The sequence below is a fragment of the Apodemus sylvaticus genome, chromosome 10 (genome assembly GCF_947179515.1).
Source record: "Apodemus sylvaticus chromosome 10, mApoSyl1.1, whole genome shotgun sequence".
In the NCBI taxonomy this organism is placed as follows: Eukaryota; Metazoa; Chordata; class Mammalia; order Rodentia; family Muridae; genus Apodemus; species Apodemus sylvaticus.
This window is the reverse complement of record NC_067481.1, coordinates 45,392,725-45,408,732: the sequence shown is the minus strand read 5'-3', so window position 1 is coordinate 45,408,732 and position 16,008 is coordinate 45,392,725. Positions and strand designations below refer to the sequence as shown.

At 48.1% G+C, this 16,008-nt stretch overlaps 1 protein-coding gene across 1 annotated transcript; it reads left to right on the top strand.

Annotated features, from left to right (window-relative positions):
- Positions 1 to 464: 464 nt before the first annotated feature.
- On the top strand, positions 465 to 15,862 carry Pigs (phosphatidylinositol glycan anchor biosynthesis class S). Its single transcript, XM_052196017.1, has 12 exons — positions 465 to 529; positions 753 to 892; positions 996 to 1,107; positions 5,614 to 5,703; positions 6,354 to 6,445; positions 8,458 to 8,665; positions 9,627 to 9,769; positions 10,726 to 10,840; positions 12,347 to 12,492; positions 12,985 to 13,085; positions 14,359 to 14,569; positions 14,873 to 15,862. The coding sequence occupies exons 1-12, from the start codon at positions 496 to 498 to the stop codon at positions 15,146 to 15,148; spliced, it is 1,668 nt and encodes a 555-aa protein (XP_052051977.1). The 5' UTR covers positions 465 to 495; the 3' UTR covers positions 15,149 to 15,862.
- Positions 15,863 to 16,008: the final 146 nt, after the last annotated feature.

Sequence of the window (16,008 nt, the reverse complement as noted above, 5' to 3'; positions counted from 1 at the left end):
GTTGCCGTTTTGTCAGTTCTGTCTTTAAGCTTTGAAGAGCTGGCGCTCTAAAGCAGCTATGTTAGAGATGACAATAGAAGGCTTTTCGGGAGTCAGGTTCTTGATAAACTCGGCTTCATTTAAGTAAATATTCCCCTTCTGCTGAGCGTGATGGTGCATACCTGTAATCCCCTGCACTGGAGAGGTTGAGGTAGGGGGTTGTCCCAGAATCTGAGGCCAGCCTGGACTACATAGCGAGTATCGCCTTCTCTCTAACTGGCGTTGTAGAGGTAAACAGTACCTGGTGCGCTTCGGGAAAACCAGGGTCAGATTGAATTTATAGCTTGGCGGACACCGGCTCACAGGCTCTGCCTGGGCATTCGCTTGCGTCAGCATTGTTGCTCGCGATTGGCAGCGGTCGACCGCCGTAGTCCCGCCCCCTCATTCTGGAGTTTCGGATTGGAGAAAGCTCATGAAGCCCCGCCCCGTCACTGACCTGGGCAGCCGGAAGGGACCATGGCGGCCGCCGGAGCTGCGGCTACGGACCTAGGTGCGGTGGATTTCGGGTGGAGGGCTCAGCAGGGAGGTCTAGCGGGCAGAATGTGTGGGTGGGGCGCGAAAAGCCTGACCGTTCCCTCCTGCCTGGGGTTGGGGGCCCGCCATGCGGGAGCGGCTTACTCGGGGTTCCCGGCCACCCGCACTCCTCCGCGATCTCGGTGTGGCGGGCATCGCACCCTAGTTCCCGCGCCTTAGTCGGCCCTCTGTGCCCTCAGAGGTGGTCCGGGGCAAGCGTGCTGCGCTTTTCTTCGCCGCGGTGGCCATCTTTCTGGGACTGCCACTCTGGTGGAAGACGACGGAGACCTACCGGGCCCCATTGCCTTACTCAGAGATCAGTGGGCTGAATGCTCTGCAGGTGAGACTGGGTGGGGAGGACCAGGGCTGGGAGACCGGGGGACAGCCTACCTATAAGGTGCAGACATTGCTAAAGACCCCGATGCCCCTCATTCCTCGCGCAGCTCCGGCTCATGGTGCCAGTCACAGTTGTGTTTACTCGGGACTCTGTGCCCCTGGACGACCAGGAGAAGCTACCCTTCACCGTTGTGCATGAGCGAGAGATCCCTCTGAAATGTGAGTTCCCTTGAGAGGTGTCAGGGCTGCTTTTCCCATCGGAGCCGGACCCAAAATTCAGAGTTGGAATGCATAGGAGGAGCATGGCGTCTCCTAACTTACTTTAAAATGTTTTATTACATTTACTTAGTGTCTGCGCACACATGTATGTATGTGTGGGTGTGTATGCTGTGGAGCATCATGTGGAGGTCAGAGAACGACTTGCGGAAGTCATTTTTCCTCCTACGGTGTGGGTCCAGGTCGTGAGGATCCACCTCAGGTCATCAGGCTCGGTATCAAGTGCCATCCCTCTGCGTCCCACAAATCCCGAGAAAGAAGATCTCCTTTGGAAAGAACAGTGTGTTTATTTGGGGGTGTGTGCTAGCCTTAAGTACAATGTCTGTTGTTATGACAGTGATTTAATTCATAAGGTAAATTATGCGACCTTATCAGTAGCAATTGATACCCATCGGTGTATAGGGAAAGCAGGATGTACCTGAAAGAAACGGGATTTTAAAGTTAGGCCGAATGGGTATTAAGATCTTTGTCATTTTAACATCATACACTGTATTGTTAGGCACTTTGTTAGGTACCAAGAACTTGAGGGTGAATAATAAATTGGTAATGTTTTTAAGATGCTTATAGTCACATCAGAGAGAAAGAAACAGGCAAAATGCTGTGAGGCTGGAGGTTTGGTCTGGTGGTAGAGTCACAGGAAAGCCTGGACTCCAATCTCATCTGCCAGAGAAGAAAGAAAGGCAGAGAAGGGCATGGGGAATGGGATTTTTGAGGTTGGGTGTTTCTGTCTTTTCTTTTCTTTTCTTTTTCTTCTTCTTCTTCTTCTTTTGATTTGTTTTTTTCCAGACAGGGTTTCTGTGTATAGCCCTGGCTGCCCTGGAACTCACTCTGTAGACCAGGCCTCTCTGCCTCTGCCTTCCAGAGTGCTGGGATTACAGGTGTGCACCACCACTGCCTGCCTGTTTCTGTCTTTTCGAGACAGGGTTTCTTTGGTTAGCCCTGACTGTGCTGGATCTTGCTGTGTAGACCAGACCTGCACCATGCCTAGCAAGGACTCTGATTTTTACTGCATAATCTCATGTTCAGTTTTGTTTTTTCATCTGTATTTTCTTTGATGCTAAAATGTGATCTTTGGTTCTAGAATTAAAATAATAATGGGGGGGGGGGAGCTGGAGAGATGGCTCAGGGGTTAAGAGCACTTTTGAAGGTCCTGAGTTCAAATCCAGCAACCACATGGTGCCTCATAACCATCTGTAATGAGATCTAACGCCCTCTTCTGGAGTGTCTGAAGACAGCTACAGTGTACTTACATATAGTAAATAAATCTTTTAAAAAGATAGCAAATTGAGAGTCATCAAGGACCTTTTATAATTCCTTCATTTGCTTCCCAGCAGCAGCTGCTAACAGGACACAGCTTCCCCTGAGCTCCTTTAAGCACGATCACTTTCTAGCTCACTATTTTTTTTTTTTTTTTTTTAGTATTTATTTATGTATGTAAGTACACTGTAGCTGTCTTCAGACGCCAGAAGAGGGTATCAGATCTCTTTACAGATGGTTGTGAGCCACCATGTGGATGCTGGGACTTGAACTCGTGACCTTTGGAAGAGTAGTCAGTGCTCTTACCGGCTGAGCCATCTCTCCAGTCCTCTATCTCACTTTAAATCACTTTATCTATCTGTACGGTGGAGCGTGGTGGTGCATTCCTTCAGTCCCAGATCTCAGGAGGCAAAGGCAGGTGGATGTCTGAGTTCCAGGCCAACCTGGTAACGTTGCAAGCTCCAGGCTATATAAGGCTCACATGAAATCCTGCCTCAGTATAAAGAAAGTGTAATATTAAAGCCATCTAAACTAGCTTAGCATTCCTTAAATCTCTAGGCTTCACTCTACATTTCCATAGCTAGTGCTTTTACAAAAGGTATTTATCATTTTATTTCTTTCTTCTAGTTCGCTTTTTGTTTGCTTATTTCTTTATTGAGGCAGTGTCTCCTGTGCATTTCTAGCTGGCTTCAGACTTGTGTCGGTTCTCCTGCCTCAGCCTCTTGAATGCGGGGATTGCAAATCTGTGCTGCTGTGGCTGGCTTTAGTTCCTGGCTCACAGTGAGTAACCTCAGATGCCACCGACTTGATGCAGCTGTGGGTTCTTTGCTCAATTTCTGTGTGGCCATCTTGCTGAACTGTTCCTAGGGCTAGCAGTTTTTCAGTTGATTCTCTTTTTAAAAAATAATTTTTTTAAGACATTATTTTTATTTTATGTGTCTGTCTGAGTGTTTGCCTGACTGTATATCACATGTGTGTGGAGGCCAGAAGAGGGAATCAAATCCCCTTGGATTGGAGTAGGTGCTATGAGGGTGCTGGGAACTGAACCCTGGTCCTCTGGAAACATTCTTTTTCTTCTTCTTCTTCTTCTCTTTTTTTTTTTTGGTTTTTTGAGATAGGGTTTCTCTGTGTAGCCCTGGCTGTCCTGGAACTCATGCTGTAGACCAGGCTGGCCTTGAACTCAGAAATCTGCCTGCCTCTGCCTCCCAGAGTGCTGGGATTATAGGCTTGCACCACCACCGCCCGGCTAATAACCAGTATTCTTAATTGCTGAGTTATCTCTTCAGCCCCTGGTTCTTGTTTTGTGTGTGTGAGAGAGAGAAATAATTATAGTACTTCAAAGATAGATATTACTTTAGCTTGTGTGTGTGTGTGTGTGTGTGTGTGTGTGTGAGAGAGAGAGAGAGAGAGAGAGAGAGAGAGAGAGAGAGGTGGGGGGAGGGCTGGAGAGATAGCTCAGTGGTTAAGAGCACTGACTGCTTGCTCTTCCTGAGTTCAAATCTTAGCAACCACATGGTGGCTCACAACCATCTGTAATGAGATCTGACGCCCTCTTCTGGTGTGTCTGAAGACAGCTGCAGTGTACTTACATATAATAAATAAATAAATCTTTGGCTAGAGCGAGCAGGGCTGACCAGAGTGAGTAGAAAGGATGGAGCAGAGGTCCTGAATTCAAATTCCCAGTAACCACACGATGGCTCACAACCATCAGTACAGCTACATTGTAGTGTACTCATATACATAAAACAAACAAATAAACCTTTAAATAAAGAAGGAGAGAAAGCATGGATTCAAGATTCACACTTGTGTACTTACGAATATGGAAACCCAAGGCCAATGTTGGGTGCCTTCCTCTATTGTTTTCCACCTTACTTTTTTTTTTTTAAGAATTATTTATTTGGGGCTGGAGAGATGGCTCAGTGGTTAAGAGCACTGACTGCTCTTCCAGAGGTCCTGAGTTCAATTCCCAGCAACCACATGGTGGCTCACAACCATCTGTAATGGGATCTAATGTCCTCTTCTGGAGTGTCTGAAGACAGTGACAATGTGCTCACACACATAAAATAAATAAATCTTTTTTTTTAAAAAAAGAATTATTTATTTATTTTATGTATATGAGTCACTGTTGTTATCTTCAGATGCACTAGATGAAGGCATGGGACCCAATTACAGATGGTTGTGAGCCACCATATCCTCTGGAATGGAGTCAGTGTTCTTAACTGCTGGGCCATCTCTCCAGCCCTCCGCCTTACTTTTTAAGGCAGGGTTGCCCACTAACCTTGAATTATCTTAAAATCGCTAACTCCAGTGTTATGCAGCTGCCCTGTCCACATATCCAAATCTAATGCTTTAAAAAAGTCTTTTATAATTTTCTTTCTTTCTTTTATTCACTTTGTTTTTGTTTGCCTGTTTCTTGAGGTAATATATCTCTATATAGCCCCCGATCTGGCTGCCTAGGGAGTCCCCTGCCTCTACTCTCTGCACTGAGATTGCAGCCACATCTGGCTTTTATGTGGAAACTGGGGGTGAGATTTTTTTTAAGATTTATTTATTTTATGTATATGAGTACACTGCAGCTGTCTTCAGACACTCCAGAAGAGGGCGTCAGATCCCATTACAGATGGTTGTGAGCCACCATGTGGTTGCTGGGAATTGAACTCAGGATCTCTGGAAGAGCAGTCAGTGCTGTTAACCTCTGACTCATCTCTGCAGCCCACTTCTGAATTTTTTAGGTTTCATTTTTCTTTCTTATATAACATTGGTCAGGACCTTCACAGAGGACAGCGTTAAGGATGGAGGACGGATAGAGAGACAGCAGGCAACCCTGTCTTATTACTAACTTACTGAGTCGCACTTGGTGCTCTGTTTCTCTCGGTGTTACTGACTGGTTGCTTGCGGGGAGCAGTTGGAATGACCATATGGTTTTTCTCCTCTCCCCAAGCAATATAATATACATAGAAATAAACTCCCCGGTTTGGGGCTTTCTGTCTAGTCAGAAAGGAGGCAGGAGCTGGGGCAAAGGGTAAATGTCATGTGTTTACTGTCATCTTTGCAGAAATGATTGGAGTGACTGCTGTTGCTTCTTGGTATGTGTACTTTCCCTGAAGAGTCCACCTGCTGTCCTTGGCGCTGGAGGAGCTCAGCTGGGCGGGCCCATCAGGTCTCATGCCCTTCATGTGTTCTCCCTTCCAGACAAAATGAAAATCAAGTGCCGATTCCAGAAGGCCTATCGGAGAGCGTTGGAGCATGAGGAGGAGGCACTGTCACTGCGTAGTGTGCATGGTACGACAGTTTTGATGAGGTGCCCTCTTTCCCTTCTGTCTCCTGTGCTGGTTCATCTTATGTCAACCTGGCACAAGCTAGAGTTATTTGAAAGGAGGGAAGTTCAATTGAGAAAGCGTCTCCATAAGATCCAGCTGTAAGGATTTTTCTTCTTAGTGACTCATGGGGGAGGGCCCAGCCCGTTGTGGGCAGGTGGTCCTGGGTTCTATAAGAAAGCAATCTGACCAAGCCATGAGGAGCAAGCCAGTGAGCAGCGCCCTCCATGGCCTCTGCATCAGCTCCTCTCTCCAGGTTCCTGCCCTGCTTGAGTTTCTGCCCTGACTTCCCTCAGAGATGGACCTGGAGGTGTAAGCTGAAATAAGCCCTTTTCTCCCCAGAGTGCTTTGGTCATGGTGACTCCTCACAGCAGTACTGTAACCCTAACTGGGACACTAAATGTGACTCCCCTGCTGTGTCTTAAGCACTTCCCTGAGAAAGCTGAAAGGGAGATGTCTTGGGGTTCAGCCGAGCCCTCCTGTGGTCGGAGAGGAGGATGGGCTCGCTCGAGCCTGACCTTTGCTGAGTGTGAGGGAGGGTTGGCTCGAGCACCCCGGGGACCTGGGAAAGCTGGAATAATGTTTCTTCTGGTGTATCACTGCTGTTGTCCCCAGAGGCAGAAGCCATGTTAGCTGAGCCGCAGAAGCAAGCAGAGGGTTCCCTGACTGTGTACGTGATCTCGGAACACTCCTCCCTTCTTCCCCAGGTAGGGCGAGCAGAGCCACTGCAGACTTGCCCTTTCTGTCAGCTCATCCTCTCCCAAGCCACCTTCTTGTAGGAGCGCCACCTGTAACTCTCTCCTGCTACAGAAAGGGCTACATTTTACAGTAAACCTACAGTGAAGATTTGGGTGCTAAATCCAAGACCCATGTGTGGTGAAAGTGTTAGTGACTGTGTTTTAGAGACAGAGTCCTTGTAACCAGGGCTAGCCTCAATTTGTAGCCAAAGATGACCTTGAATTTCCTCCACTGAGGTACCTCCCAGGTGCTGGGATTACAGGCATGCACCACTGTACCTGTTTTATACAGTGCCAGGGCTTGAACCCTAGGCTTCCTGCAGGGTAAGCAAGCACTCTACCAGCTGAGTGACATCTTCAGGCCAACCCACCACCCCCTCCCCACTCCTTTTTTTTTGAGATAGGATTTCTCTATGATGAAGCTCTGGCTATCCTGGAACTTGTTATGTAGACCAGGCTGGCCTGGACTTATAGAATTCTACCTGCCTCTGCCTCCTGAGTTCTAGGATAGAGGTATGCATCACCATGCCCAGGCAATGTCACATATTTTGGAACACAGATATATGATACTATATTTTGTACTCCTGCTTTGATTTTGTTTAGTATTTTAGAGAACCATGTGTGGTGACATGTAGCAGAACCTGTATTTCACTGTGTAATCAAGACCACTGTCTGTTCTGTCACTGGTGGACATTGGGTGGACCTGAGCGATAGCGCCGTGTGCCTCTGGCCCTGGGCCTTTTTCAGAGACTATTACATTTGTTTGTTGAATCTGCCTTTCTTGCTTAGCATGTCATCTCTTGATTTCTAGTTCAGCATTTTACAAAATCCTAAAGATTTAAATGTTGCCTAAATTTGGATCTACTGTGAAGGAGAAAGGAATGGAAATATATGAGAATATTCATACAAGCTCAATGTTCAGGAATACCAAATTAATACACCATGAAAAAAGCAGGCATTGTGGCACATGCCTGTAACTGGGGGTGGAGTGGGGGTCGAGGCAAGAGGATCGGGAGTTCAAGTTCATCCTCAGCTGCATAGCTCAAGGCCAACCTGGGTTGTATGAGACCTTTTCTCAACAAAACTAACACAAAAAGGAGCCAGAGAAATGAGTCAGCATTAAGAGCCCTTGCTGTTTTTGTAGCGAGCCTGCCTGGGTTCAGTTCCCAGCATCCACATGGGGCTTGTGAGAGTCTCTAACTGTGATCCCAGGGGATCCAGTGCCCTTCCAGGCCTACATGTGTGCAAATACTCATACGTACAAAATGAAATGAAACGAGCCTTTATTTATTTCTTAGATTTCAGCTTATGCTTTGCCTCCATGTCTATGCAGATGGAGGCATCAGATCCTCTGGATCTAGAAAACAGACTTGGGAGCTACCATGTGTGTGCTAGGAATGGAGTCGGGGTCCTCTGGAAGAGCAGCTGTGCTCTTAACAGCTGAGCTATCTCTCCAAACTAATTGTTTAAAAGTACAGCAAAACTAATGAGAGAGAGAGACAGACAGACAGACACTGACTGGGCTGTGATGGTATAAACCATTAATCCCAGCACTCAGGAGGCAGAGGCAGATGGGTCTTTTGGGTTCAAGGTCAGCCTGGTCCAAAAAATGAGATCCAGGACAGCCCAGGGCTACACAGAAAAACCCTGTCTTGTGGTGAAAAAAAAAAAAAAAACCAGAAAAAACAGCTCACTACAAGTCCAGAGAGTGGTGTAACCTTTTAGCTGATGGTAATAGGCCAAATTCCTTAAGAGAGGAACCAGAGCTGGGCTTATGTAATGGTGCATGCTTATAATTCCATCATTTGGAAAGCTGAGGCAGGAGAATCTCAAATCTTAGGCTCGGTTGTGTCAAGAGGCTATCTCAAAAAAAAAAAAAAAAAAAAAAGAAAGAAAAGGAAAGGAAAAAGAAAAGAAAAAAGAAGAAGTGCCCCTGTGCCTGTCCACTGAGCCGTGGCATTCCGTCCCTCTACCCTTCACAGGACATGATGAGCTACATTGGGCCTGAGAGGACGGCAGTTGTCCGGGGGATGATTCACCGGGAAGCCTTCAACATCATTGGCCGTCGCATAATCCAAGTAGCCCAGGCCATGTCTTTGACAGAGGATGTGCTTGCTGCTGCTCTGGCTGACCACCTCCCCGAGGACAAGTGGAGCTCGGACAAGAGGCGGCCGCTCAAGTCCAGCTTAGGTATTTTATGTGTATGGGTGTGTTGTCTGCATGTGTGTATGTGTACGGCAGTGCATGCCTGGAGGCCAGAAGAGGGTGTCGGATCCCTTGGAGCTGGAGTTAAGATGGTTGTGAGCCTTCATATGGGTGCTGGGAATTGAACCTGGGTCTTCTGCAAGAACAACAAATAATTTAAAGCTTTGAACCATCTGTCCTCCCTCCTCTTCTTTTTTCTATTCTTTTCCATCCTTCCTTCCTTCCTTTCAACAGGGTTTCTCTGTGTAGCTCTGGCTGTCTTGGAACTTGCTCTGTAGATCAGGCTAGCCTTGATCTATACCACCAACTGGTTTTTGTTTGTTTGTGTGTTTGTTTTCTAAGATAGCACTAGCTGTCCCAAAACTATGTAGATTAGGCTGGCTTCAAACTCACAGATTTTCCTGCCTGTTTCTGGAGTGCGGTGATTAAAAGCAGGAGCCACTCTGTTTGGTGCCTCCATTTTTTGCTTTTTCTTTTTTCTTTTTTTAAGTCAGGATTTCTCTGTGTAACCCTGTTTGTCCCAGAACTCACTTCATTTGTTTGTTTTGTTTTGTTTTTGATTTTGGAGACAGGGTTTCTCAGTGTAGCTCTGGCTGTCCTGGAACTCCAGGCTGGCCTCGAACTCAGAAATCCGCCTGCCTCTGCTTCTCAAGTGCTGGGATTAAACGTGTGCACCACCACTGCCCAGCTCAGAACTCACTTCATTAGACCAGGCTGGCCTCTAATTCAGACCCACCTGCCTCTGCCTCCTCCATGCTGGGATCAGAGGTATGTGCCCGCTCTGCCTGGCTCCATTTGTTCCTTAAGGCCCTCGGGAATGTTTATCTCACTCCTGTGCTCTCTCTGGTTCCTCAGTGACATCCCTATCCCATCCAGAGGACATGGGGTATAGACTGCGTCTTTCCTTGATGTGCTTCTGAATTCCATGACTCTCCTCTTTCTATAGGCTATGAAATCACTTTCAGTTTACTCAACCCTGACCCCAAGTCCCACGATGTCCATTGGGACATTGAGGGGGCTGTCCAGCGCTATGTGCAGCCTTTCCTGAATCGCCTCAGTGCTGCGGGCAATTTCTCTGTGGACTCTCAGGTAAGACCAGGAGTGCGTTACAGAGTCTTTTTCAAAGTCTGTGCATACATAGCATTTATCTGGCATCTGCTCTCCTTCTCTCAGAGCATAAGGATTTGCTTGCGTAGCTATGTGTAGGTCAGTGTTGCGTGAGCAGGTAGGGGTGTGCAGCTTGTGGGAAGCAATCTGTAAACCTGCTTATGTCCATCAGTCCTTGGATCTCTTGAGGGTAGGTTCCGGTGTCCTCCTTTCCTTGGTGTCCAGCTCAGGGAGTTTCACCGGAGTGGCTTGACAAAGCTACTTCCCAAGAACTTACTCAGCAGTTGTACCTACATGTTAAAGCCATCAGCTGCTCGAAGGAAGTTATTTACAAAAAAAAAAAAAGCGTTCTGAAATGTGTGAACACTTTAACAATAAAGTGTAAAGAGCCCTGCTCGCTTTCAGTCTCACATCTTGTCATTGTAGGGAAGGCGTGGGGGACTTGATCAGGCCTGCTGGTGGCAGCAGCTGTCTCTGAAAAGCAGACTTAAATGGGTCTTGTCGGGGCTGGAGAGATGGCCCAGCAGTTAAGAGCACTGACTGCTCGTCCGAAGGTCCTGAGTTCAATTCCCAGCAACCACATGGTGGCTCACAACCATCTGTACAGCTACAGTGTACTCATATACATAAAATAAAATAAATAAATCTTTTTAAAAAAAATGGGTCTTGTGGACCTAGACTTTGTTTGCTCCCCTTTTTGGCTGTCTGGGAACCTGGTAAAATAATGTGGTTTTCTAAGTATGTATTTAATACTTTAGCTTTACCTTGATTCTGTTATTTTTCTTTCATTCATGGGCTTTGCCTGAGCCTCGACTTTGTCTTGTATATTTGGCTTGTCCTGAGTGTATCTTCACACAGTGAAGTCTCCTTTCTCACTCTTAGAGAAAGTAGACTCTAAATCCGTGTGCAGAATGGCCTATTCCCTCTTTGCTCCACAGATCCTTTACTATGCCATGTTGGGAGTGAACCCTCGCTTTGACCCAGCCTCATCCAGCTACTTCTTGGCTATGCACAGCCTCCCCCACGTCATCAACCCGGTGGAGTCCCGGCTGGGTGAGCTGAGCAGGCCTCTGTCAGGCCAGTGCGGTGGGTGGGGTTGGAGGAGGCTGTGTGCTTTGATGGTTTCTGGTTTGGATTGGACTGGAAAGGTTTAGTCAGTTTCTCTCTCCCTCCCTCTCTCCCTACCCTCTCCCCTTCTCTGCTTCTCCCCACCCCCATCTCCCTTACCCCCCTTCCCCTGCTCCTCCACTTTCCTCTCTCATCTTTCCTTTTGGTTTGAGACAGAATCTCATGTACCTCAGAAAGGTAGAAGCTTTATTTTGTTTTGGTTTTTTGAGACAGGATCTCGTGTATTCTAGACTAGCTTCAAGCTTACTGTGTAGCCAAGGATGGCCTTGAACTCTTGATCCTCCTGTACTACCTCTGCAGTGCTGGGGTTGTAGGCATGTGCCACCACACCTAATTTAAAACAAAACAAAACACTCTTTTTCTTCCCTAGAACTGGGAATCAAGCTCAGGGTCTTGTTCATACCTGGTGTGTATCATGGAGTTCCAGCTACAGCCTTTGAAAGCAGAATTTGACTTTTCTTTCTTTTTTTTTTTTTAAAGATTTATTTATTTATTTAATGTATACTAGTACATTGTACCAGCAGAAGGGGTCAGATCCCATTACAGATGGTTATGAGCTACTATGTGGTTGCTGGGATTTGAACTCAGGACCTCTGGAAGAGCAGTTAGTGTTCTTAACTGCTGAGCCATCTCTCCAGCCCCCTCTTTTTTTTTAATAACATATTTATTTTTATTTCATGTGCATTGATGTTTTGCCTGCATGTATGTCTGCGTGAGGGTGTAAGATGGCCTGGAACTGGAGTCACAGACAGTTGTGAACTACTACATGGGTGCTGGGAATTGAACCTGGGTCTTCTGGCAAAGTAGCCTGTGTTCTTTTTGCTTGTTTGTTTGTTTGTTTGTTTTTTCGAGGCAGGGTTTCTCTGTGTAGCCCTGGCTGTCCTGGAACTCACTCTGTAGACCAGGCTGGCCTCAAACTCAGAAATCCGCCTGCCTCTGCCTCCCAAGTGCTGGGATTAAAGGCGTGCGCCACCACCTCCTGGCTGCAGCCTGTGCTCTTAACTGCTGAGACATCTTTCCAACTCCTTGATTTTTCTCTTAACACTTATTTATTTATTCATTCATTTATTCATCTAGTGGGTATTTCGAGGCCTGCTGTGCTATGTATGTGGAGATCGGTGTACCTCTCTTTCCATTACGTAGATCACGGGGATCAGACATGGGTCATCAGGTTACGTAGATCACGGGGATCAGACACGGGTCATCAGGTTTGGTGGCAAGCACCTTTACCTACTGAGCCATCTCGCCAGCCCAGCGGGCAGAACTTGAATGGATAGGTGTGCTCATTGAAGCTAGGGTTGTGATCTTTCATTTGGAGGGAAGGAGCCTAGCGGGAGTGTGACCAGACCTGGACGGAGTTCTCCGGCTGAGCCTTGATTACTATGCAGGAATCACCCCGTTTGGTGTTCTAACTCCCTCTTTGTACCACAGGGTCCAGCGCTGCCTCCCTGTACCCGGTGCTCAACTTCCTACTCTATGTGCCTGAGCTCGCTCACTCCCCCCTGTACATTCAGGACAAGGATGGAGATCCAGTGGCCACCAATGCCTTCCACAGTCCCCGCTGGGGCGGCATTATGGTAATAGTCACCCTGTGCAGGCCTCAGAATCCATATGTATTTCGAGAAAACTCCTGTAAGATTATCTGGGTGGGGGGCATCTGGGACCCTGTGGAGAGGAGCATACACGAGGGAGGTGACAGGACTGTGCTGTCCTCCTCTGCCAGCCCAGCTGCTTCTCACTTTTGTCAATGTGTTTCATACCGTGACTGGACTTACCAGCTCGCACTGGTCCATCTCTGCTTTTAGCTTCCCTGGAGGAGTCCTCTGTGCTTTTACACTCTGGACAGATGACCGTTTGGAGCTTCATCAGACGTTTGAGGGGGCAGTTAGAATAATGTACTTAAAGCTTTAGTACTTAAGTACCTGGGTACTCAAAAGAAACAAAAAAGGTTCCTATGCCCCTGGGATTAATACCAGAAGCCATGGTATTAATTTCATGGTCTCTGGGTCCTAAGCAGAGATGGGCATGGTTCTGTGTGATATTGAGGTAACCTCGTTCCCCATTTTCAGGTATACAATGTTGATCCGAAAATCTATAATGCTTCGGAACTGCCAGTGAGAGTGGAGGTGGACATGGTGCGGGTGATGGAGGTGTTCCTGGCGCAGCTGAGGTAAACTCCTGTGATCCGTGGGGCTGTGGCTACAGACAGTGTGGCCACAGTCTTTTGAGTATTGACGGGTGGCAGGGCAAAATGAACTCTCACCTGATGGAGTGCTGAGGCTGTGCCGGGATCCCCAGTGAGACCAAGAGAAGTCCCTAAGTGTCCTCTCCTAGGGAGGATGGGCAGCTGCAAAACTTGCCTTCCCAGCTGTGCTCACAGTGAGGGGTTTGTTTTGTTATTTTCATTTTCTTTTTGAGACAGGGTCTCACTTTATAGCCCTGGTTGGCCTAGAACTTGCTATGCAGACCAGGCTGGCTTTGAACTCAAAGAGATCTGCCTGACTCTGCCTCAGAAGTGCTAGACTAAAGGCATATACCATCTTACCTGGCCTTTTTTTCTTTTCTTTTCTTTTCTTTTCTTTTCTTTTCTTTTCTTTTCTTTTCTTTGTTTGTTTTGTTTTTTGTTTTTCAAGACAGGGTTTCTCTGTATAGCCCTGGCTGTCTTGGAACTCACTCTGTAGGCCAGGCTATCCTCAAACTCAGAAATCCTCCTGCCTCTGCCTCCCGAGTGCTGGGATTACAGGCATGCACCACCACCACCCGGCGACCTTGTTTTTTCATTTTTAAATTTTTTGTTTTATTTTTCACTTTATGTGTGTGGGGGTTTGCCTGCATGTATGCCTGGTGCCCACAGAGACTAGAAGAAGGCTTTGGATCCCCCGGAACTAGAGTTCCAGATAGTTGTGAGCGATCAAGTAGATGCTGGAAACCCAATTCCTCTGGAAGAACAACCAGTGCTCTTAACCACTGAGCCATCCTTCCAGCTTTTTTTTTTTTTTTTTTAAGAAAATAGCTGTTTATTTTGTGTTAACCCCCTGAATTGAAGGTGGTCACCTGACACTATGTTGATGATGCCAAGGAGATGTCTGGGCTACATAGGAGTATATTCTGATGACTAGCAGTGCCTTCAAGCACACACACCTTGTCAAAGGGCCATCACGCCTGTTCCACCACGGAGTCCCTTTGCTCAAAGAAGGGGTACAGAGAGGGACTAAACTAAGTTGGGGCTCCCAGAGACACTTGAACCACAGCTCCTTTTCAGAGATCTTGGTGCTCCACTGTGGAGATGGGAAAGCCTTGGCCAAGGCGGGCCTTGGAGATCTGGGTTGTTTGCGCTGCTCATCTCTCCACTTCCTCACCCCACCCCCACCCCGTGACTGGGTCTTAGCGCTGGCCGCACACCTGTTTACTGTGATCTTGGTCATCTTCTGCCATTCCCACAGGCTGCTCTTTGGGATTGCTCAGCCCCAGGTGCCTCCGAAATGCCTGCTCTCAGGACCAAAGAGTGAAGGACTCATGACCTGGGAGCTGGACCGATTGCTCTGGGCTCGCTCGGTGGAGAACCTGGCCACGGCCACCACCACCCTCACCTCCCTGGCCCAGCTTCTGGGCAAGATCAGCAACATCGTCATCAAGGACGATGTGGCTTCTGAGGTAAATGCGCCCGGAAGGGATGGGCCAGGGCACTTGGGAGCATGCGTGCCGTCCTTAAATAAATACCTCAGGCTTCCTCTGGAAGCCATTCCAGCTCCCTAGTGGGAGTCTAGGAGGTGACAAATGAAAATTTCAAGCGGACCCTCAGAACTGAGTTTTGTTTTGTTTTGTTTTTTAAACTAACTTCCACAAACATTGGATGGGCTCCAGGAAACTTCCCTGGGAGACAGGGTACTGAATGCCAGGACCTTTCCCTGCCCCATGTCTAGGACATGTTGCTAACCCCATCCCTCACCCTCCTAGGTATATAAGGCTGTGGCTGCAGTCCAGAAGGCGGCCCAGGCGTTAGCCCTTGGACACCTGTCATCCGCCTTTGCTGCCAGCCAGGACGCAGTGACCTCCTCCGAGCGCGCGTTTTTCGACCCCTCCCTCCTCCACCTCTTGTATTTCCCCGACGACCAGAAGTTTGCTATCTACATCCCCCTCTTCCTGCCTATGGCTGTGCCCATCCTCCTGTCCCTGGTCAAGATCTTTCTGGAAACTCACAAGTCCTGGAAAAAGCCTGAGAAGATCGACTGATGCGGGCAGCTTGTCAGAGGGAGCGCTCCTCTCTAGCCACACTGGGATATGCTGGGCAGAGAGGCCAAGGCGCCACCGGTGTGCTGGTGATGCCCTGCCTGCTCTCGCCCGTGGGCTGTCCACGGATGGCACTCCACCGTGGGCTCGTCTCCCCTCCCCTCCTAGTCCACTGGCTTGGTCCTCCACGTCCAGAAGCCTCAGAAGGCGCCCTTCCTGATCTCCTTATGCGGCTGGAACGTAAAGCCTTTGTCTGCCTACCTCAGGACAGGGCTGCCCTGTCCTTCCAGCCTGTCAGCATACGTGTGCACTGAGAGGTGAATGGGGAATCCTGGGTTGAACTGTAGCCCTGTCCTCTCCACTTCTGAGACGGTCTCCCTCCTTCCTCAGCTTCCTGACTGGTGTCACCCATTGGTGACTTAGGACCTGCTTCTTCTGTCCTGTGGCTAGACAGAGAGGTAGTGTGGAACAGGAGAAGACATTCTGACTTGGAACCCAACAGGCCAGACTCAGACTCTGGCTTCTGCACTCACAGACTGGAAAGCCTTAGATAAGCCACTCACCGAGCGAGCGTCGGGTTTTCATCTGTGGGAAAGTGCTGATGACATCACCCTCAGAAGAGGTTGGGTTAAATGTGATAAGTGTGTAAAAATGTTCTGTATATTGGGCTCTTTAAAAATATACATTAGGCTATTAATAAACATTGGTTGGATATGAGTTGATATGTATGAACATCACTCGCTCGTGTGTGAACAGACTGGCGGGCTCTAGCTCACTGGTCCTCCGTGTTCCATCTGACTGTGTTCTTCCTGCCCCACTGTCCTGAGCAGCCTGGGGGTGGCTCAACACCTGGGCTGTGTGGT

What these genes read in the sequence shown, in the direction of transcription:
- Pigs (XM_052196017.1), top strand. Translation starts at nt 496, where the DNA reads ATGGCGGCCGCCGGAGCTGCGGCTACGGACCTAG. An exon ending in GTCACTGCGTAGTGTGCATG is followed by an intron (nt 5,704 to 6,353) that starts GTACGACAGTTT and finishes TGTTGTCCCCAG; the next exon opens with AGGCAGAAGCCATGTTAGCT. An exon ending in CCCGGTGGAGTCCCGGCTGG is followed by an intron (nt 10,841 to 12,346) that starts GTGAGCTGAGCA and finishes TTTGTACCACAG; the next exon opens with GGTCCAGCGCTGCCTCCCTG.